This window comes from Mustela nivalis (genome assembly GCF_964662115.1).
Source record: "Mustela nivalis genome assembly, chromosome: 7".
Lineage (NCBI taxonomy): Eukaryota > Metazoa > Chordata > Mammalia > Carnivora > Mustelidae > Mustela > Mustela nivalis.
The window spans coordinates 68,598,811-68,623,048 of NC_139026.1; the positions used below are offsets into that span (position 1 = coordinate 68,598,811).

General features: G+C 39.6%; 1 protein-coding gene across 1 annotated transcript in view; it reads right to left on the reverse strand.

Annotated features, from left to right (window-relative positions):
* Positions 1 to 23,144, reverse strand: part of LOC309870275 (liprin-beta-1-like) — a gene marked incomplete at its 5' end in the record, with an annotated part of 59,042 nt that extends 35,898 nt beyond the window's left edge. Inside the window, 12 exons of the mRNA XM_082742453.1 lie at positions 268 to 352; positions 3,507 to 3,568; positions 4,911 to 4,943; positions 6,788 to 6,902; positions 8,246 to 8,338; positions 8,661 to 8,753; positions 13,313 to 13,444; positions 14,368 to 14,481; positions 15,428 to 15,514; positions 17,188 to 17,283; positions 22,826 to 22,896; positions 23,117 to 23,144. Coding sequence (XP_082598579.1) covers positions 268 to 352; positions 3,507 to 3,568; positions 4,911 to 4,943; positions 6,788 to 6,902; positions 8,246 to 8,338; positions 8,661 to 8,753; positions 13,313 to 13,444; positions 14,368 to 14,481; positions 15,428 to 15,514; positions 17,188 to 17,283; positions 22,826 to 22,896; positions 23,117 to 23,144 — 1,009 coding nt within the window. The remainder of the gene's footprint in view (positions 1 to 267; positions 353 to 3,506; positions 3,569 to 4,910; positions 4,944 to 6,787; positions 6,903 to 8,245; positions 8,339 to 8,660; positions 8,754 to 13,312; positions 13,445 to 14,367; positions 14,482 to 15,427; positions 15,515 to 17,187; positions 17,284 to 22,825; positions 22,897 to 23,116) is intronic.
* Positions 23,145 to 24,238: the final 1,094 nt, after the last annotated feature.

Genomic DNA, 24,238 nt, shown 5'->3' on the forward strand with positions numbered 1-24,238 from the left:
CCCCCAGGCTATAGAACACACTGTTCTGTCTAGAATGCTATCTGATGAACTCCACACAGAGGTTCTCCTTGACCAACCAGTCCACAGTATTCTCTTTGGCCTACTCACCAAGAAAGTGTGTGATATTGTTTCCTAATGATATTGTTGAATAAATGAATAAACAAACTATTTTGGAATAATGGATATTCCAGGAAAATGAAAACAAATGTTAAAGTTCATAGCCACTTAAAATCAAGTAAAGTAGAAAAACCTATAGAGCTACAGTACCTTTGTTACCTTGGGTCAGTATCACTGTATCTTGCATCTTCTTGTACCTATTCAGGCACTGTCGAAGATCTTCTATTTTCCGATCCTATTAATAAAATAAATTGTCATCTTTAAACTATGACTTTAAACAGTAAAAGTAATTGCAACACAAAGAATAGGGAGACATGAATTATTTACATTATTCAAGGAATATTTCTAAACTTTAGTAAAACTGGTAATATCTACATTTTACCAGTTTTCCTACGTACATCAGAGATAGAGAAAAAGTACCTCTAAATTTAGAGATCCTATCCTTCAGCTGCCATCTTTAAAAACAAAAACAAAACAAGGTAATAAGATACAAAACAAAAACAAAAACAAAAACAAAACAAGAAAAAAATCAACTTTAATTATTCTCCTCTCCAACTTATGGGCAGGTCTTGAAAGAAAGATCTACTACACCTGTTGTCTTTACCTGCTGTCATCAATCATAATCTGGCCTTTCTCTTCTCAAAACACTCAGCCAAAGTTGTACCAATTAGTCATCAGAGTCATCAGAAACTTCACATTTACTAAAAATAAGAGAACTTTTCATCCTTTTTCTAATTTGACCTCTGATACTTGATGGACCCCACTCTTTCCTCCTTTTTCCTTCACTTTTCTTTCCACTCTTTCTTTTCTTCTATTTTGATTTCTTAATCCCTTGACCAGATAGATATTCTACTTCCACTATCTACCCAGCCCAGTCTATAAAATGTTAGTGCTTTAAGATTTTGTCCTTTACCCCCACTCTGGTGGATCCTAAAAAAATGGGCTCCCTAGCTCTTCTCTCACTGGTTTTGGGCCTGGCCATGTGACTTGCTTTGGTCAAAGAGATATCAACAAATGTGGTTAGGGTTTGCCCTCTCTCTCTGCTCCAGGGAACCTTCACTATGTGAAGAAGCACAGGCTAGTCTAATGGAAGACGAGATATCATTTGGAAAAGAGACATCCCAGATGGGCCCAATCTACGCAAGGATGTTAATCACTAGACATGTGAGTCACACCAGCCTAGACCATCCAGCCCCATCCCACCCACCAGCTAACTGCAGAGATCAACAAAGCCAGCCCAGACCAGGAGAACCCCCTAATCAACCATCAGAAGTATGAGAAATAATAAATGTGATTTGTCATGGAGCAAAAGCTAATTTACATATCAACTATAGCTTAGTCTCTGAAAATCTATAATTCTGTATTTTTCCTAAAATGGACTGGGTTCACTCCCTACCCCATCTATAATTATACATTAACCCCCAAATTTAGATTCATTTTCCAACTTTCTATGAGAAATCTCCTTTTAAAAGTCCCATGAGCACATCGAAGTGAATGTCTCTAAAATTAAGCTCATTATTTGCCCCTGGTACTTGAGCTTAGATCCCCTTAACTCTTTGAGGGCACTATCATTCACCTCATTACTCAAACTAGAAACTTGTTCTCAAATCCCCCCAAAAAAAATTACTTCAAAGACTTTTACTTACTCGAGACAAAAAGAGGGTGAGAGAGAGAGAAGAAGAAGCAGGAGGAAGGGGCAGAGGGAGAGGGAGAAGCAGGCTCCCACAGGGAACCTGATGTGGAGCACAATCCCAGGACCCTGTGGTCGTAACCTGACCGAAGTTAGGTGCTTAACCAACTGAGCCACCCAGGAGCCCTCAAATCCAAAATAAGGTTTTCAAAAACCCTGTCAACCTGTGTAAATGTCAGCGTCATATACCCCTCTACCTTATCTCATTCTGAACTTTCCCAACATGCACTAGGCTGTGCCAAGTCTGGGCTTTTGAGACATGTTTAGTTCATAGATACTCTCCTTAGCAGCTTTCGTTTTCCTGATAAACAACTCTTGCCTTTCCTCAGATTTTGCTCAAATGCAACCTCTTTGAAGCCTTCTGGAACTACTAAAAACTTATGTCAGCGTTGGTGCTCCTAAAGCAGTTTGAATGTCTAGTAAGCCCTCAGTCAACACTGGGAGATTTGTTTGTTATTGATGCTTTTTGAGAGAGAGAAATTAAGACTAAATGAATTTGTGATTACTTTTTTAAAAGTAAAAGCTATGGGGGCACCGAGGGGACTCAGTCAGTTATGCGTCTACCTTTGGCTCAGGTAGTGATCCCAGAGTCCTGGGATCAAGCCCCATATCAAGCTCCCTGTTCGCTGTTTTTCTCTCAAATAAATAAAATCTTAAAAAAAAAAAAAAAGTAAAAACTACATGGGCCCCTTGCTAATGACTTTCCTTTTTATTCCACAGTGGTAAAGACTAGCAAAAAGAAACCTAAATATAGGTGGGTGGAGAGGGCAATGAGTTTATTTCCTAATAAAGAGCAAATAAAGAGAATGAACGGCAAAAATATAGAGTAAAACAGAGAACACAAGAATTAGAGAAAGAAACAAGCTGAGACAAAAAGATCAAGGCAAAGTTCTTTGGCAGTTGCTTGTTTTTTTACTTCCTTGAAATGACTCTTTTCTTGGGAAAATGCCTCCTTGTCCTATTCATTGAGTAACATGAGGTGTAAGAGTAGTTCTGATGATGCGAGCTGAACCCGACTGCTGCTGTCCGCTGGGTATATGGCTGATCAGGTAGGCCATGAAAAAACACCTTGCTTTAGAGGACACTGTTTCCCTGCTCTCATCAGAATGAAATCAGTGAAGCAACAGGAAAGAAGACTCTGGAGTCCCTGGCATTTGGCCAACAAAGCTAAAAGACAGCCTAGGGCCATATTTTATTTCATGGTACTGATGCCTCTGTTCTCGTATCTCACCTCTCAGGAGAACAGAGACAATCCCTCATGTGAAAGAATCCAGGAGTGTGAAGAAAATGATATGAAGAAAATTAACCTCATCGGGAAGCTAACAGTTGTCAGGGACCACCCCTTTCAGAGTTCATGCGAGCCCAGAAAGGATGCACTATGGACTGTATCCTTTCTCTCATTTCCCACCTGAATATAAAGAAATGATCTGAGGGCTTGAACATTTTTCCAGATTCACAGGGAGGTGGGAGAGGGAGATCTCAGTGGACCCAGTGCTGCCGGTCACCACTCTACCCACACAGTCACAATGACAACTGCCATCACCGAGAGCAGGCACATGAAGGTAGAAAGGCAGAACGGCTATCCCTCAACATCAGTAGTGTGTAGGGTTCTTCCAACCTGGCATATCTCAAGAAAACTCATGGAGTGATCAAAATGGTGGTACACACCCACATAAATACTTTAATTTCATCTAGATACCTTTTCTTCATTTGCTGCCATCAAAGATTCCATAGCCTTTTTCATTTTTTGCACTTCAATATCTGTAAATATCACAAGAACACGTCAGAAGTCAGTTTTGTTAAGGTGTGTGACAATAACAAGGGGCTAACTCTTCAGACTGAAGTGTTTTAATGAAATGTTTACCGTCCATATCCTCTTTTGGGGAAAATCTGAAAAATGAACACCTTCCATGTCGCCGCCTGAATAGTTATCACTCCAGAAAGCAAACAATATGGGTCAAAGCTAACTACCCTCTCTCGAAGCAATAACAAAATCCTCACGAGAACACGGAAGGTGAAATTTCAGTGCTACAACCATGAAAACACAGCTTTTCAATTAAAAAAAAAAAAAAAAAGAAACAAGAAACCTAGAAAGCAGTGGGCGAAAGCGATGGACGGTGTACACAATGGCATAAGCAGAGGACAGGATACTCAGTTTTAACCAAGATGGAGGCATGAATGGCAAGAGCCTGATGGAATGTGGCATCTATAGCAGTCATGCTATGAAGGTGGTTGTAGGTTCCATACAGAAGGATAAGTACTTTGCTTCATCTATAAACATCATTTATGACACTATTTTAAAAGGTAAATGTGATTTTCCTTAAAATTTGACAGTCAAATACAAAAGCACATTACTTTAATAATAAAAGAACCAATATTTTAAGATGAAATGTCAACCTAAAACGAAATCACAAATTAAAAAAATTCAAACAGAAAAAAAAATTGAGCTAAGGTTACCTGCTTCTGAGAAAAACAAACAAACAAACTACTACTTAAGGTAAGTTTTAAAATGCATCATTCATCACTGATACAACACTTTCAATATGAAGGTATATTCTGCAGAAATTGCCTTTTTTTTTTTTTTTTGATGCCCAATTCTCTGGGTGTAAGAATTCAACATCTGGAGGAAAGAGTTTATTAATTAATGATTTATCTCGATGAGGCTGGTTCTGTTAATCAGCCTGGGTACAATCTTGTCTAACACCAACAGGGTATGTTTAGTTCCTAATGTAGATCTCAGGGAAGAAGTGGGCTACAAAACCTTGAAAAGTAATTTTCTCCTCTGATACTCTGTCTCCCGAACTACAAAAAAAATTCTTCCTCCCCTCTGTTACTCTGGGTGTTCTGCTATACCCTGTGGAGCAAAAGGGCTGAATCGGGGGGGGGGGGGGGGGAGAAATCAGCAAAATGACCTTTTACTCCTTGTTTTTACTGTTTGTTTATTTACCCTCTATTTTGTGCACTCTGAAGAAATGGGGAGCTTATCGATGAAGCAACTTCACATCTTTGGTGAGATAAATGTTTTTAAAACACATGCAAAGAACAGTCCAAGTAGTACTTTTGGTGAATTTAAAGGCTGATGGAAAGACACCAAAAACCTTACTTTTGTCTTTGAGCTTCTTTTTAAAATTTTCATCTGTGCAGGAAAACCCATCGAATTGGAAGTTAGTATATACATTACAACAATAAATATTTTTAAAGTACTATTATTTAGTCTTTTGCCTAAGATAAAGAAGCTAACCCTATAAAAACTGAATATTAAACACTATTTTGTGGCTTTAGGAATGGTACTGCAATGCATGATGCTCTGTGTAAGGTTAGAAAGAGAATATAATTCATCCAAAGACCTAGATTTGAGTTCCTACCTCTGTCACTTCTTCTCTGTGAACCCTGATTTCCTGGCATATTAAAGTTAGGTCTGTGGAATACAAGCAGTCCTTATACTCTACGGGGTGAAAACACCATTAGTGATGTTTGGTTGTAACATTTCCATTACGGGTCAGCACATGGCTTTCCTGAATGTGCCCAGCACTTGGCTTAGGACACATGAACCTCATCACTCAAATTCAATGACTCTGACGTGGTCTACCTCCCGTTCAATGAGATGAGTCCACTGATCACGCAGTGAGATCTTATGCCAACATCAGATTGCTATGAAGTTTCTAAACATTGCTCCCGACTCTTGTGTTTATCGGGCTGTGTGTTGGCGATAAGCAGTTCATAGACCAGCGTCCGTCTTTGGGAACCACTACTCCAACACGTCCTCTAGCCCACAACATGATTCCATTTTATTCTTAAAACCCTAAAGGCATGACCTATCTGTGAACGTCCTTTAAAGACTACACAAATCTAGGGATGCCTTGCTGGTTCGTTCAGTCAGTATATAGTATGTGATTTTTGATCTCGGGGAGGTGAGTTCCAACCCCATGTTGAGTGTAGAGCTTCCTACAAAAAAATACAACGCCAGAATTCTATTATATGCCAAAATACACAAGGGGGGAAAAACCCTTCAATGGTTGATGAGTTAGCTTTCTGATCCATAGGGAATTACAACTACAGGGATATAAAGCCAGGGTATTCTAGAACCAAAAAAGACATTATAGGTAACCTAACTGAAGCCCTTCATTATTCAGACAGTGAGGTTACCGATGCTCACATAAAAATGTACTAAAGCTACACTCAATGGAATTTTTAGTTTCAAGAGTTAGAAGTTGCTTTGTAGTTTGCATGCCACAGTGATTTATAATAGCAAAGAAAGGTTAAATCAAACCTAGTGTTGTCAGGTGTTCTGTGCATTTATATTTCCAAATATAACATAAAAAACACATTTCATTCAAGTTATTTTCTATCACATATAACGTGTATTAAAAATGACAGTCCATACAATATTCAAGACAAACTTCCTCAGTTATGAGAAAAATTTTTGATAAATTCACACACGTTTTCAAAAAAGAGGATTATTTTTGCTTTCTAGCAGGTTGAGGGCTCAGTCCACCATAAGAAATTTTCCTTGATCTTCCAAAGATGCAAAGTCCTTTCCTCTCTTCTCTCAAAAGTGTAAGGAACGGTTTCTAAATCTCTTAGTTCATGCTGTTTCAAGTTCAGTTCAGAGGGAGATTAAACCTGGGACATGATAATGTTCCCTTTTAATGCTTTCTATCACTTCCTTGTACTGCCATCAGAACAAGAACTGTCTCAACAGAATTCACAACTTAGTAATGCATAATAAACACCGCATGAAGTACAGAGTTGCTCTCCTCCAGCTGCTGAAGAGGAAGCTACTAGATCCCCAGGCACAGGGAAGAGTTTCGGAGGAGGCCCTGCTGTCCTGGCCTCAGCTGGTTTCCGCTACCCTTCTCCTTTCTCTGAAAGGACTCACCACTGACACGGGGTTCTTTTGCAGGTGTGGGGAGGAAGGGAGGGCTGCACAGGGAGGTTTCTAAGAAAGTAAGAGAACAAATGTCAAATGTATGTGCCCACCTCGATCGAGAATTTCCACCCCTTCTCCTTTCATCTTGCACACCAGTTTTTCCTGTAGCCTTTTTACTTCAGATTCCTTCTCTTCCAGCTGTTCTTTTAAAGATGCCAGTTCGTCCTACAAATGATAAGCTCGTTTTACAACAGGGAATTATGACTAAAGGAGAATATTCAGGGAGCATGTTAACTCTTAAGTCAATAATGAGTTTTTGGGAATGAAACAAAAACGATAGGAATCTAGATGCAGACTTCAGAAACCAGACAGTGGCAAGAGGAAGCAGGAAGCAAGACAATTAATGAAGGTCAATGTCTAATAATTCTGGAATAAGTGTTTCAAGTTTCTATGTGACCAAATTAAAACAAAATGCTTTAAAGTGTAATTAGGACCTGAGTAGCCTAAGTTTTAAAGCTTATGTTAAACAAACAAAAAAAACCCTCCCCCAGTTAATCCAGGATGATAATCAAATTAGACCCCGAGTGTCATAAAAGCAAAATAAAATGCAAATTGGAAAATATATATCAAGACTTGACTGAGATTTATTTAGTATTTCAAGATGGCATTCATGTACCCTGAGCATGAACAAGGCAGAGCTTAATTGATGGGTAAGGTAGCAAGTGATGAACAATGTTAGCCAAATCATGGGACTAACTAATTCATCTTCATCACCAAAATAAAAGGACAGAGTCTCCCACAACAATGGAAAAAAGATTTAACAGATTTTAAATCCCCCCCTTCTTGTCTACTATGTAGCTATTAAAGATTCCAAGTCCAATATTCTATTTACTAATGTTAAATTTTCAGTTTAATTTTGGTGAAGAATTAGCTTTAGCAAACTGAAATTTTGCTGGCTGTATTTTAGCACAGAAAATAAAGCTCTGCAGTGCTAATAAGTGTATTTTTATAACTGATAAACATTTAAGTCTCTTAAGGTAGGTATTGTGTTTAGTATTATGAGAAGATCTCCAAAGACGCAAGAAAGCTGGCTCTATACTTTTTACTTATGATAGGCATGGATCAAGTACAAGGAATTTTCAGTAGCACTGGCAAAAAGCTTCTTTACAGCAGTAATTTCAACTCACTGTCATGATACAGTTAACCTGTAAGAAAGTCCCAAAGGAAGAAGCAGTCTGAGGCAAAATGGATATCTTTTTCCAGGTGCATTTTTACAACTATTTTACCAAGCTTGGATCTCAGGTACTCTAAGAGGATGAGATCAAATTTCTAAATGAATATTTTTATTTTGCCCATTTATTATTTTTCATTAATTATTTCATATGTTTCTGAAAACAACATCAGGGATCGCACTGGCCCTTCCATCAGCTTTTTTAAATGTATTTTTAAAAAAACAGATGACACACACACGATGAATGCACATGCTACTAAAAAACACTATCACGGCAAAACAGCGCAAGCCAGAAAGCAAACAGGCCCAGGACCCCATTACCCAAAGTCTACCACACCTTCAGTGACTCCCATTTTTGTTCCATCCGCTGCTTTTCATACTGCATCTGACCCACCTTGATTTTCATGCTAGAAAGTTTGGCCATTAAAGACTGGTAGAGAGACAGAGGTGTGAAAGAAACCACAGATAGAAAAAGACAAGCCTAAGTATCCAAGAAAATAGTATCGGTTTATAAAGGAGGTTAGGTTAACTAACAGAAATAACAGGTTATGTTTCACTAGATTAGTTAAAGCCCCAATTTTTAAAAATTCAGAATAGTGGTGTTCAAATTCAAGAAAGTCTCCAGCTTGGGGGGAAATTTCATTCACTTGTAAGATAACTTCTTTATCATCTATTGAGTTGAGAACTTGTATTATGGATCATAGGTAAGTGAGTCAGGCTGTTTACAAATTTTTGCCATTGAGAAAGCTTACCTTGGTTGATTTCAGCTTTTTTTCATACTGAAGTCTTTCATTGTCCATTTCACTGACTCTTAACCTCAAATCATTGATCTCTTGCATTAGCCCCTGTCAAAGGAGGAACAATGAAACATATCAGGAAAGCAACAACACACCTATGTAGGCCAAAATAGCAGCTTGGAAACCTAGTCAACAAGCCCCTGGGTTCAGGTTGTAGGAATTGGATCAGACAAATGGAAATAAATGTATCTCCCTGAGGCCCAAAGCATCTTTCTAGTTAAAACACTATTTTAAATTCTCCATGCATCTGGCCCACAATCATGAGATTATGGAAATCAAAGGTAATTCTTTAAAAATTAAATTCAAATAATTAACATATAATGTATCATTAGTTTCAGAGGTAGAGGTCAGTGATTCATTAGTCTTATATAACACCCAGTCTCTTCACATCACTGCTCTCCTTAATGCCCATCCCCCTTACCCCATCCCCCCACCCCCCACCCCTCCAGCAACCCTCAGTTTGTCTCCTATGCTTAAGAGTTAAAAGGTGACTTTCAATTTTGATTAACAAAGGTAGCCAATCGCATACATCAATCATCAGCTATTTCTGGACTAAAAATCACCATATAGATTCCGACTTTAAAAATTAACTAGAAAAATTTTCTTCAGTAAAGCCATTACTTTTAGGGCCTTTTCAGTGATCTGTGGATTATTTATAAAAATATTTTTACAATTTCTTCCTTTGTCTAACAAAACTATAGATTGTTCATCAACCCAGTCTGGGAGAATGGAATGGAATTTAAATCCTTTTATTGTTTTTTTTTGAAATGTAAACCTTTTAAACCAAGGATTCTCAGCTTGAGGGTGGATGAGGGCCCTGTAATTTACAAATACATTGTCATAACATGAATGTTACATTTGGAACAGAAAAAAGAAAATAATCCTAAGGTTTTCATAATACAAATACAGCCAGAAGCTTTTCTCTTTCACATTAAAAAAACAAAACAAAACAAAAACTAATTTGCTTGTAAAACTTGTCTAAGTGTTCTAAGAAACAGTAACATATTTTTGTCTAGAGCCCAGACAGTAGGAAAAGGGAATCAGAATGCCATACAATACCAACTTCAAATACTGTGGAAAGGATTTCTTTTTTGATTACAAACCATCAAGACTCCACCAATGCTTAACATGTTTTTATTCCTCATTTTACAAGTCCTCTACTCCTGAGCCACAAATAAACAGATGACAGAACTATACAAAAATGCCATAAAAAAGAAGCAATACCATAAGAAATAAAACTTTCTTACTAAACTTCTATGAGTAATGATTCACACATAGGGAGAGGGATGCCTTTCCTAAATTACTTAACAGTACTATATAATAATTACTCATTAGTTATTATTATAATTATTTTTTCTTTTTTTTTTTTTTTTCCTAAAGAGAAGGGAAGAAGGAGAGACGTTTCAAGCAGACTCCCGCTAAGCATGGAGTCCTAGGCAAGGCTCAATGAGATTCTGACCTGAGCCAAAATTCAAGTCAGAGGTTTAACTGACAGGGCCACCTAGGTGCCCCTAGTACAGTTGTTATTAGTACAGTACCTCAGTAAGGGAACAGCTGTTTCCTCCTTTCACGAATGAGGTCAGGAACTGTTTGACATCATTTAATAACATTTTAGCTGTGATTCCTTATCTACAGGTTCGGAATTCAAGTCTAAGGAAAAAGTCAGTTTCTCCCATTTATTTATCCCCCATTTATTAATCATTCTTGCATACTAGAATTCTTAGTGACCTTCCTTCATCTCCTGGTCTTTTTAATATATATCTTGCCACTTTTTCATGGCTAGCAGCTTTGAATTCCTATTTGGTATTGTCTTATTTTAACTCTTCTTTTAGAAACAGTGACAACTTGCAAAAAGAAGTAACTAAAAAAACCACAATTATAAATTGAGATAATTTTTCTGTTAAAAAACAAACAAACAAACAAACAAACAAACAAACCCTACCCGAATTTCCCTTCTGGCAACACTAAGTATGAATGTAAATCTCCAACCTGAAAGAAGTCCTGTTTTTCCACAGTCAGTCAAGCTGGAAAATCTGGAAATAGCTCAATATAAGACTTTAAAATAATGGAATTCAAATTATTTCCAATTCAGTTCTTTATAAAAAGAAAACCCCTGTTACTAGTCCCTTTTCCCTCTCCGAGAAACTTCAGGCTCCGCAGAAACGTCATTTCTGGCATCTGTACTCTTACCAGAAGGGGGCACTGTTGAATAGTGTTAAGCATCTCCTATCAGCCATTCCAGGCAAGTCTTCAAAATTCCAGGATTTCAAGACTTTTACCCTTAATCTTTCAGAAGTGCCTGTATTTCTTCCCCACTCCAATATTTTCTTAGAAATTAATCTCCAAATAATCTAAAATTCTAAGACAAAGTTAAGGAATTTTGGATTCATGAAACAGCCAGGGAAACTTTTGTTTGTTTTTAAAGGAGGCTCCAGACCCAATATGGGGCTTGCACACTCTACTGACTGAGCCAGCCAGGCACCCCCACCAAACATTTTATTAAGGGAACAAAAATAGGAAAGAGCATATTCAATTCGGTTTTAATTTTGAGGACTATTTTATTTGTTGTTATATGTAATGAGGTTGATCAGATTATAGTTTATAATCTCTAGATATGCATGTGGTATTTTACCAATAGTGTTAAATATCTTAGAAAAAAATCAAGGATTGAGTTTACTGAAAGTCTGATGACAGGATCACTTTGTTTATGATTGAAAATGCATGAGTAATGAGTAAAGGAAGGATGCACCAGGAAAAAAAAAAAAAAAAGTTTTATTAAAAAAATGCAGACACGGCACCTGGGTGGCTCAATTGCTTACATCTCTGACTTGATCTTCGGCTCAGGGTTATGGGATCGAGCCCCACGACAGGCTCCTCACTCAGCACAAAGTCTCTTGAGATTCTCCCTCACCTTCTCCCCCTGCCCCTCCCCCCGCTCACACGCTCTTTTTCTCTCAACTCAATAAAATCTTTTTTAAAAAAACGCAGACAAACTCAAGAGATGTGACTACTGCTCTGGAGTCTTACCAAAAAATCCTAACACATCCACTTCTATTTAGTCCCAATGCTTGGTTAACATCCCCGATCCAAATTAACCAGTCATGCAGGATGACTCCCCCTCAGCTTTATGGACACAAGGGAAAGGGCCAACTCTTGACCAGAACACTGCGACGTCTTTCCCTGCACCAGAGTAACCTCCATGGCACGCAGTCCATCTGTTGACTGAACTCTGTCATGTTATGCAGCAAGTGTGGAGTCAGGGAATGACAGAGAGGAAATAGAGGAAAATATCCAAATGGATTTTTTCAAGAAAGCACAAAAGGGACAATTTTAGAGAAACTGGATGACTTTCTCAGCTCTGTTCTAAGAGCCCCAGCCTCAATCAAGTGAGGAACATGCTCATATAGGTGACTGACAAAGAACTTTTGAAGATTGAACGTGAACTAAGTTGGGGATTTCCTTTTGCTGTTGAGGAAGTAACACATACGCCAAGACCTTCCATTACAGTTCCATTTTGGCAGAAAATTGAATTTGGAAAATAGCAATGGAGTAAATCTCACTAAAGCCAGTCTATGCGGGACTTGCCCACAGCAAGTACCTAAGGGACCCCGTTATCATGATGGTACAGAGTTGGCTTCAAAGAAACGTGTGCAAAGAAAACAGAGGGGGAAGAATACTTAAATGAGTTCTCCTCTCCGCTTCTTGGGACGCAGTTTCTAATGCAGTATGACAACTTTCCATACTCCAACCGAGGAAACAAAAGAGAGAGAAAGGAAGAGATTCCCTGGGAGATAAGGGAGTCCTGCAGATCTTCAAATTTTTTCCAAATAAACAGATTTCAAACGGATATGCTCTCTTTTCCCAACAACAAATAATAAGCAAATAAAAGACCCAGATTAACAATAAAACAGCCCAAAGAACAAAACATGTTTAGCCACAAAAATGGGTACTTCAAGTTGTAGAATCTATCCCAAATTTCACAAAAGTATACTGAGCTTTATTTAATTGGTATGATTTATGTGTGGAAGAGACCAAAAGTAGAAGGCCAAACTAAATAAACTCTAAAAATCTGATTTTTATGATTATATAATAAAAGCATGTTCTCTGTACATATTTTCAAACCTACTTATTATATAGAAAATAATCAGTAAAATGTAAAAATGGCTATTAGTAAAGTGATACACTTAAACCCATTATTTCCATAATGAAGAAAACCACTACAGATGGACAGGAGGACGGACAGGAGGACAGACAGGCAGACGAACAGAGAGAAGCTCCAAATGTCACAAAGTGAAAAGTTCTTTCTAAAGACTAATGAAAGCATTAAAATTTCATATCAAAAGTCTCACAATTTAAAAAAAGGTACGAACAACAAAAAGTCTCACAATAAATATTGCCATGAGCATTTAGTGATTAAAAAGTCAATGTAAAAAAAGCCAATGTAATTAAAGATTATTCCTAAAAAGGAGCACGGATGAACGAGAGCACGTAGCAATTAACTACCTCCCCCTCACGCCTACAAGGAATTTCAACTTGCTCTGGAAATATGTGTATGACATATACAGACGCACACGCATATGTATGTTAAGGGGGAGGGTCTCACTTACCTCCGTGTCTCTGAACCTGTCTTCATAATCCAATCTATCCTTCTCCACAGCGGTCAGTTTAAGCTTCAAGTTAGATATTTCAGCCATCAGATCCAACTTCTCAGTTTCTAGGGATGTCCTACTCAGAAGCTCCTATTGGAATTTAAGAGATACACTCAAAACTTGTTTTATTACAAATCACCACATATGATTGTGTCTTACCCTGCAAAGCAGTAACTATCAAGTCGGGAATGTGGTAAAGATTAATCACTAAACAGATAAAATTTGAAAATATTATCTGCTTCTGTGAACCTTCATGGAGCAGAACTAAGTGTGCGCTTACTTCCTGGGGAGACGTACATGCTCTAGATATGCAGAAATCTTAACTGCTTCAAAGCCTGATGAGAACACTGATGCTGACAGGGTCGCTCTGTGTTAGGCACTGTTCTGATGTGGTTCGATCCTCAAAACAACTTTCTAAAGCAGAAACTCCTACTAAAGATAACTCAGGAATTATCTGTGTTCAACAAATGAGGAAGGTGAGGAACAGAGAGGCTGAAAACCTGCCAAAGGTCATACAGCAAGGATGTGGCAGAGCAAGGACTCAAACTGAAACAGTCTCCCTCCAGTACGTACCCTACCCGCTATATTATAGGCCCTCTCGTCTACGAGCACTGTGTGTGTGTGTGTGTGTGTGTGTGTGTGTGCGCGGTGTATTACAAGTTTGGGTTTGTTTTCTTTTCCCCATAAAAGTCACATATGGTACGTATCTTTTTTCTTAATCATAAAATATATGCTCATATCTGGGGGTTAGGAAACCATATGCAAATTTAAAGAAGAACATTAAAACTACCTATAATCCTATCAGTATTTTATTCCAGATTCAAATTACATGAACGCTTTCTATGTTATGCATGTGTTTTGAGACCCAGTTACCCTCGGTTTTTGCTTAAACTATGCCAGTCTCGGTGAATCATGAACTTCAATGCTGCGTCCGAGGGGACACAACAAACAAGTGCAGAACTTCAAACAGGCGAGCAAGAAAACCCCACCTCAGTGACGGCTTCTGAACATACCTGCTGCAGCATTTCCTCTGTGGCATTCAGCTTCTCCCGGTGCTCTTCAAGACAAAATTCCAAATCTCGAATCTTCTCCACCTCAGCATCCACCTGGTCTGTTAACACACTTACCTGTATATAGAGCAAAATACTGCAATAGATTAGGAAGGATTTGGGTCCCACTACAAACTTTATTTCTCTAAATAGAACAAAAACTGGAATGATGTCACTACCCATTTGTTGTAAGGGGAAAAAAAAAAACTGTCAATAAGACAGCAGTCCTTTACAATCTTATCTAAGTGATGCTTCTTGACCTGCAGACTCCCAATTTTTAAGGAGGTTAGGGCTGATTGGGGATATGCAATACCTTGTAGTTATAGGTTAACTTCATTTCAACCATTTTATGCGAGAGTGTATGTGCATACATCATCATTTTGGGGGGGTTGGAATGGGAGTGGGAGGTAGTATTAGAGATTAAGAGAGGAAATGGAGTTATGTTTGAAAGAGAAGCTGTCAAGGACTACACGTGAGTCTTTCCCCACGATCACCAATCCCATAAATACACTGCAATTTACTTAACTCAAAATACCAAAATAAAAATGTTTGTCGTGCATTTAAAACATTAAGAAGAAGAAAACTCAAATTTAGCCACGAAACCAGAGTCCGCTACTCACTTCTGTTCTGTTCAGCTCACAGGATCATTTTTAAAATTGAAAATTAAATAGATTCAGATTCAAAAACATTCAGGTTTATGAAAATCTGTGGTATAAAATTGCAATTTATGCTGTAAATTAAAAACACCAGATTAACTAAGATGACAGATCAGATCAGAAAGTCAGCTTAGATGACACTGTGGCTGTCATCAGAGGAGCCGAGGCTGCTCACTCTAGACCGGGGAGGCACACCTTGGTGCTACCACAGTCCTCACCACTCCCTATTGTGTGTACGTACTTATTTCTATCAGCACTTATTTCTATCAGCAATGCGGCTCCCAAGCATCTGAATATGCCATCCCAATTTAAAATGGTCTTTGTAAATATGTTGTGGAGGAAGAATAGCATTGTTAAAAATCACTTGCCTGAAGAACGAGAGATTCGTTATCATTCTCTAAACGTACTAGCCTTTCTTGATACACCTCTCCGTTTCCGGGCAGGTGTCCATTTGTCTGAAAAGATGAAGGAGTATGTGTAAGGCTTGACTCTCTTTAAAACTGAAACGACTGTGAGCAAATAAAATGGCATACATTCTTAATCCAAGGAACCTGAATAGAATTCAGCCAGCTGCTGCCACCACTGCTAGAAAACACGAGTCTAAAACTTGGTCCATTTGCCTCAAAATAGGTAAAATGGGCATGGTAGGCATGTTATCACCAAACCAGACAAGTTCCCATCAAGCAGAAAAATCATGACCTAAAAGGAACAGTGGTTACTAACATGCTCGCAGGGACGCATAGCTGGGTCATACGAAGTTTCGCGAGTGTGTGGGCAGGCAGAAATTACTTATGCCGCCTGAATGATCTGTGCTATTTCTGGGTGGGGGCACTGGGAATGTCCTGGGCTGCCCTTATGTGCCTCCCCTCTCCTCCCAAGTTGCAAACCCAGAACTGCAAATGCCTGTCTTTACAGAGGAGGCCTTGGGGTCAGCTCATATCAGCTTCCTCCCTGTTACTCAGGACCAAATCTCAGGGCAAGCCTTCCCTTTGTCTTTGAAGCAGTCCACAACTACTTCCCCCAACCATCCCCATCCACACCTTACCAGGAACTTTATTAGCTCCCATTCTGACTTCACTCTTTGTGACTTTGCTCAACTCTATTAGGTTACGCCAAGCTCCTGCAGAGCCTGGAAACAGGTATCATCCTGCAACCACAGCACTGGCCTGGGGCTCTGCTTAGATTCGTGCTCACTTTCTTCACCTCCCTCCAGCCCCGCACGTTTTTATCAGATTCGGACATGTCTGTGCATGGTGTAAATGCTGAAGGAAACACCGATTGGGAAAGCGAGTCACATTTTTCTTTTTCTCAGCTGTCTCATATATAAAAGCCATTAAGGAGATACACAAAAAGGCTCACGGAGAGCACACAATATAAAAACATCATTTTGAAATACAGCAGTATATCTGATATGTCCCTTGTTATCTCATGTAAGTAGCTCATAATCATATGACGGGTAATCCCAATAGAAATTCCTGATTCCTCATTCAACTACAACAGAAATAAAAGCCACTGGAGCTCAAATTAGTTAGATAGGGCCATCCAGAGGTCAATGAAGAAAGCAAATAAATTCAGGGGCGCCTGGCAGGCTCAGTTGGTTAAGCATCTGCCTTCGGCTCAGGTCATGATCCCAGGGTCCTGGGATGGAGTCCTACATCAGGCTCCCTGCTCAGCAGGGTGTCCGCTTCTGCCTCTCCTCCCTGTGCATGCTCTCTCATTTTTTCTCTCTCTGAAATAAATAAAATCTTAAAAAAAAAAAAAAAAAAAAAAAGAGCAAATAACTTCAGGTTTAAACCAGAGAAACACAAACTCAACCTTATCGTCCAAGAACACAGCAGATGTGACATCTATTATTTTTCAGAATTAACTGGTATTCTTATACTACCTTTCCAAATAATGCAGTTTCCCATATAAATTCTGGAAGTAATAAAAGGCATGTGTTGAGCGCACACACACACGTACATGCACATGCTAACAAAAAAGGAAATTGTAGCATGTTGCTTCTAAAAACTTAGATGCACTGGATACATTGCCCATGAGGCCACAAAAGAATCAGAAGCTAATGGAGGAAGGCTGCAACATGTATTTAGAGTGGATAAAGTTTTTTAACATCAGCTTGACCACATACCTGCCCTATAACCATTGCATAATTCTGGTCATATTGTAAACCGAAGAATCCAAATACATTACAAGTTGTGGCCTGAAAGACTTCCAACCCCAGGGACTGCCATGAAAATGAAATTTACATAATTTCTTAAGGACAGTTTTTTGGAACAGAGCCAGGATGTATGATACATGTTCTCAATCTGAAGCAGTACTCAGACTGGCCTTCTACAGCTTTGAATTCCTCATTCTGATGATGAATGTTAGCAGGCATCTGCTTTTAAAACCCCACGTGCTTTTATAAACAGATACATTTCATGAGGTAGAAAAAAAAAAGGTTTCTGTTCACTGAGGATAAAAAGTAAAAGTTGTTATTTCTTCCGATGGAAAGATTAGAAATGCTGCTATAGCAAGTTCTAGAAGGGTTTCACGAAGCTACTGCATTTGAAATGGAAATCAGATGTTCCAAAATCAGTATCACAAAACGATCTTAGAATCAAAATACTAAAAACTGACTCACTATGAGCATACATACTCACACTTCTCGAGACTAGTGATATTTACAAGAGTTCATAATGCTCAAGGAGTTCTTTTTTTAAAAGACCACAGGTCACCACAGCAAAACAAAGCCAAAGTTAAGAATCACCAATGGAGTAGTTAAATACTTTTCAAGGAGTGCACTGACCTAGTCAAGCAGGTGAAAGTCTAGTCTCTTCACACATTTATTTCTATTTCTGCCAATTCTGTTACCTTGGACTTAAGAATCCTTGCAGGAGGTAAATTCCATTAGGCAAATACCTTACCACCTCTGTTTTTCCTCCAACTCCCAAGCTTTACCAACCTGACCACTCAAAACCTCCCCACGTGGCATGCACTCTCGAATTCTATTCCTTTGGCGCGGGCCGTATTTCCCACCCTTTCCTCATCTTTCCTCGCTCTATGTAAAGTCCAGCTCAACCTGGGCTTGGCCTGTGAAGTGTTCCTTGAGTTACCTGTTCACTCATAGGCCAGTTAGAGATTCCAGATTGTGGAATCCTCATCGTGGCAGGCAACACACTGAACAGATGAGGTTAGACGTGGCTACATATATGTTCCCCTCTTCCAACAAACTTCCTTCTTTGTGAGTAGGTTTGCCTTTGCACCTGGCACACAGTGAGTTCAAACCAAATGACTATGGAATGAATAACGAATGATAGGTGTTCAATAACCATCAGATGAATACAGGATGAATGAACACTTGGTTGCAAGTTGGCCCTCTCACTTCTCACTCCGTGGTTGACCTGAAGCCTGTACTCCCTCTTGCTACCATGTTTAGGAGGTGTTTTCAGAGCCTTTTTAATGGACTATACTTGAGACTATCTTGCATGAACTCCCTTACATACTATCTTCTCCAAAGCAGAGTATATATGGCCTCCGACATCTTCCCTTTCTTCCGCCATCTTGGGGGAATTGAGTCTTACTTCCTGCTCAAAGCTCATTATTCCACATAACCTTTGGATCCTTAATTTCCTGCTTCCCTGAGACTTACAATTACCACCTCTACCCATACTATTCTCAGTTTCTTCCTCCTAGTGAACTTTCTTCCACTGGCCATTCCAACATCTACTCCAAGGCTGTGTGTCCACCACTATACTCACTCATCATTCCTCTCGGCCTCTACAAATCCATTTTTCTTAGCCAGTTCTCACCTCCTCCTTCTTACCTTATGCCATACTCTCTTCTGCCCCTACACTGGTTTCCCTTCTCTGTCTTGTCTTGTCCTTCACCACTTAGCTTTTCACCATATTCTGCCATGGATGGCTTCCTCATGACCTTACAAGAGTTGGTCACTTATTCTCCTTAATGATCCCACAAGGCAAAACTACCTTACATTTCTTTTGATTCTCCCAAGATTCTTATAAAATCATGGGCAGAGAGTTAAAAATACATTGAGTATCAACTCTTGTTGAGTCTATTTGACATCCAAAGCACTGAACACCAGCTCAAATTACTTTACTCAAAATCCCAGAGATGCCTTCAAAATAACTCTTCCTACTTTCACTCATGATGCAACTCCATCCTGACCACATTCGATACAACTGAAAGTTTAAGTCAAAATCAGCATCAGCTTGGGGATTTCAATAGTATTGGAGCCAACTAACAGTGCGTGTGGAGGAGGGTATGGGACACTTGGGAGGGAAAAGCAAGGCAAGGGATCCAGCTCGAATGCAACAGTGATACTTTAACTAAGGAACTTGTGGTGTTTGCCGGATATTCCTGGCACGACGGGTAAAATGTCTAAATGGCTCTATTCCTTACAGAATTATAGAGTCCAAAAGTTAGCCAGCAACCACCCCTGGGAATATGAGTTGTCTGAATTCATGGAGCAGATGCTCCATATAATGCTAAAGGCACAATATACCTCACCCACAGTCATCTAGATAGAAGCTCTTCTATTTATATTATTTTCCTTTTAATGGTCAAGTAGACCCACGATCAAGTATAAAGATGTAATAAATGTTAGCATCTTGCTTCCCATGCCTCCCTTTCAAAAACTGTTTTATTATACAAAATTTCATTTGTATCTGAAAGTAGAGACCTTAAGTACCCAACACACAACAATATCAACGGTTACTACTTCAAGGTAGGCAGGAATGTTTTGCCTGCAATGTTCACTTAAAGTATCGTGCTATATTTTCCTTTAATTTTCTTAGTTCTGTTGGTTTGCACTTGTCTCCAGTTGACTACCCTCTCTCCCCAGCTTCGTTTTGCTTTGTTCTTTCCAGAGCTCTGCTGTCCTGTCTAAATCCCAAACCAACAAGCAAGCAGTGATTTGCCACAATTACACTTAACTTCTGTTGTAACACAGAACTCAGTTTGAATAGAACATTCCCAAATCAGAGTGCTGAGTAGCTAAATGACAATATGGAAAAGAAAATCAGTTCCATTTAATAAGGACAACAAATGTTAAGAAACAGTTGGACTGCTGCTATAACACAGATACACACACACAGACACATACACACACACACACACACACACACAGATACACAGTCTCCACCAAAGTCAATACACTTATTTTTTTTTTAAGATTTTATTTATTTATTTGACACAGAAAGAGAGATCACAAGTAGGCAGAGAGGCAGGCAGAGAGAGAGGAGGAAGCAGTCTCCCGACTGTGCCGAGAGCCCAATGTGGGGCTCGATCCCAGGACCCTAAGATCATGATCTGAGCCAAAGGTAGAGGCTTAACCCACTGAGCCACTCAGGCGCCCCTCAATACACTTATTTTTTAAATTAGTTTTAAAAACTGCCATCCAGTTTTTTATTTCATGATGACATTTTTCAAAATTCTGTATCAAGGAAAAAAAAAGGAAGGCGCAGCCCTCTAAATCTCCTTTGGTTAAATTTATCTCCAGCCACTCAAAGAACCCTCTCACACCAGGGCCTCGTGCACCCTAACCAGCATTACCTCTCTACTGCTGCGTGCAGACATTTGTTTGCCTGCTCTCTACCAGATACTGGAGTAGGAGGAGAAACGGAGAAAGACAGGAAGGCCACGAACACCACAGTCACATTTCACCAGGGCCTACCAGCACAAGAAGGAATCTCATACACTGTTGTCCAAAGAATAAATGAACGTGATGGCAAGAGCACTGGAAGTCAAACCACCAGGCAACAATACTCCACTCTCCTGTCCTCTCTCCAAGTGTGATGGAATCAGGGCGGTGAGGCTCTCACCTTGTGCCGTGCATAATGATCTCAGGGCAACAGCACTGCCACTGGGAGCTACTGGAGCATCCCCACTGGAGTGTCCCCACTGATTGGCTGATGACGCTATGTACTAGCAGGTCTGCCTCCATCAATCTTGAAACACACCATTTATTGTCTCCTCTGAAATTTCTGTTATGACTCTAAAAAATAAATACGAACCCGGGGCAATACAGACAATCTTTCCAGGAAGATGTCTATTTCTTCCAAAATCTCATCAGGTCTGCTCAAAAAGAAATCCAAAGGGAGAAATCCATCTCACATATACAGCGTCACACCCAAAAAGCCCACTCATGACCCTCTCCTAGAAAAAGATGCCTGTTTATTCAAAGTCGCCAGAAAGTGCTTCAAAGCCCGAAGCTCAGGATAAGCCTGAGTACCTCCTGTACTTTCCAAGTCAAGAGAGCAGATGTGGTCAAAATCAGAAATATGGCTTTTATTTCTGGCTTGTAATTTTTCTCAGTGTTTGTTTTCCAGAAATAGAACACATCTTCTTCACTCAATAACCAACGGGAGCAAGAAACAAGTGTTCTGGGGGTGAGAAGCTTTCACGTGAGCTAGGATGTCTCAGTGAGACACTGCTGAACTCAGATGATCTGTGACCCTGTGACCCAATCTTAAGATGGGCCTTGTTTGCCAAAGCTGGAACAAACATTCCCTGGAGACACACATGAAAAGGGAAGCTGGGCAGAGAGCAGTGGGGGATTCTGGGGACGGCGGGCCTAGAATGGGTCATGTGGCGGAGAGTCAGGGACTGGAGAGAATGTGCCCCACGTCTCACGTCATGAGTATTTTTATTTTTATGAAACTTGTTCTAAAAACTTTTTTAGAAAATACACTTGCAATTAATAGGACCTATTTTTTAAATGTAGGAATACGATGGAAATGTATTGTGACTTATCAGGTCAGAAGCCAGTGAGGCACACTTCAATTTATCTTATCGGCCACGATGCCGATTTGAAGTTCTATCATCGCAGTTCCACTCACTTTGTCAAAAACTGCACTTTTGTCATTTCTGCTGATTTTGCGAATGCCTCATACTAAAGCTGCTAAGCAACTGGTAACTTGTGGGATTTTATGCCCTGATCAAGGTCATGATCCTCAACGTCTTCTATTGGGAAAAGCATAGTATGAATGTTCTAGGCAACTCATAGAGTTAGACCTAAAGCAAACAGAAACTGCTTGCTTGGCTCAAATAATTTGACATATTTTTCTGTTTGCCCTCTTGAACTTAGAGCTTGATAAAGCATGTAATTCTCCACCATTAATATCTCTATTAACAGGATAATACTTGTATCTCAGTACTTGACCAAATACGGCATACTCAACAGATTTGGGTTTTTGTTTTGTTTTAACCACAGGAGAGGAACTTCGGAGTCTTAAACTTGTCAGTGTTTAGAAGGTTACAGCTATAGCTACTTTATTCAAACAAATTCATTCTTAGTGATTTAATATCCCCTCACAAGTAACAAAATATTAATGTGACTATTTTCTTTCTTCTGAACCAGCTTCTGATCCTATGAAAGAATGATACAGCAGAAATCAGTAGGGAAGGAAGACGCGACACCCGACAGGAAACCAAGGGGTCTCCTGGCCCAGACAAAGTAATTAGAACTGCAAAGGGCCAGTGGCATTAATGAGAAGATCGGTATCAGTCTTAAGGACATGGACTCCCAAGGTGGCTATCATTAAACATAAATGAAATCTTAATTATGTAACTGAGAAGAAGTCTCTAAAATATTGTAAAAGCTTCTCCATAGTCTGAAAAATGTCTGTAGTCTTGTAAAAAAGTGAACCATGTAGGAGTGACACGGAACTGGAGCCAACACTTTCTTTCCCTCTTGGCAGATGGACCCCGTAGTTTCCCCTCCATCCTCTACAATCTCTTCAGTGTTGTATTTTCGACTCGTCTACCAGGCGCACCGACAAGCACTCATAAGTTCGCTCCCGGCACTCACACTCCCGTGCGGCAGAAGCTGTTGTCCCTGTTTCACAAACGAGGAAACGAGACAAACAGCTTAAAAAATCTCCCCCAAATCATGCAAGCTTCTAAGAATCAGCCCCCAAATTGAAATTCAGGTCTGTTGTCTCCAGCACCTGCATTGGGAAATGCCAAGATACAATCCAACCATCAGTTTTATCACAGTATTAATGTTCTCATTTTGGGTGGTGGTAAGATATACCCAGAAAATTTGTCACTTTTACCATTCTTAAGCATATAGTTCAGTGGCATTACTCGTATTACAGAAAGAACACTTTTTCTATCTTCTTCTCTCAATATTTTTAGTGGCATTCTTTAGATTTTATTTGTTCCAAATGTATTAAAACCATGGTATATACCAATGTGTTCAGGGAAAGGGCAGATCCTCCACGCCATCTGTTTTTGAGACGGATGCCTAGAAAGGGGCTTCACTGTTCCGGGAAGAAGAACGCGATTGGAAGCCCAATTCTATAGCTTCCCTCACACCCTAGAACTGACATGACCCCCACAGATCACTAGAGGGCACTTCCTATCAGATACTGCAGACCTCTGCCTCGCTGCCTTTGGAGGTTCTATTCACTCTGCTTCCTATCTGAACTGCTCTTGGTCCTTTTACAGTAAATTTTCCAATAGTACTGAGAAAGCATCTATTACGTGCAAGGTTCTTTCCTTTACAGGACTATTTGTTCTAGGCCACAGCAGGTCATCCAAGAAAGCGAGTCCACCTTCAGAGGCAAAATCAGGTGGTGGGCTGGAGCCCATGAAATGTACACTAACATTATCCTTAAAGGGAACTGGGATGCATTAAGGGATAAAAATCACAGTGAACCTGCTGCCCTGTACTTTTTTGTTGTTGTTGCTCTAATCAGCTACTCTATGTTCTAAATTTTGGAAGAAGCCACAAGAGATTCCAAGCGCAGGATCTGTAATGTGCCATTATCTACCATTTGACTCTGAAGCCATTTGACGAGTGTTTCCGCTGTTGAATCTGGGATCTGGCATCTCAACCCTTCCTTCTCATCTGTGTCCATCACCTCCAACAAGCCACGCAGGTCTTCCACAAGGTGCAGAGTTCGCAGGCTTCCCATGAATCCCGGGGAGGTGGGAGACTGGCAATCAAAAATTCCATTGGAATATTCCAGGGCCTTAGAACCTAAGTTTAAAAAAAAAAAAATCACAGAGAGAACAACAGGGTTTATATTACATAATGTCCTAAAGCTGAGGGGGGCAAGCAAGTCCAGTCACAGTGAGGAATAATCAAAATAAGCAAAAAGGAAAAGAAAATAAAGGAGTCGTGTGAATCTCTCCAAGTCATAGTGATTCGGTGCAAAAATAAAATCCATATA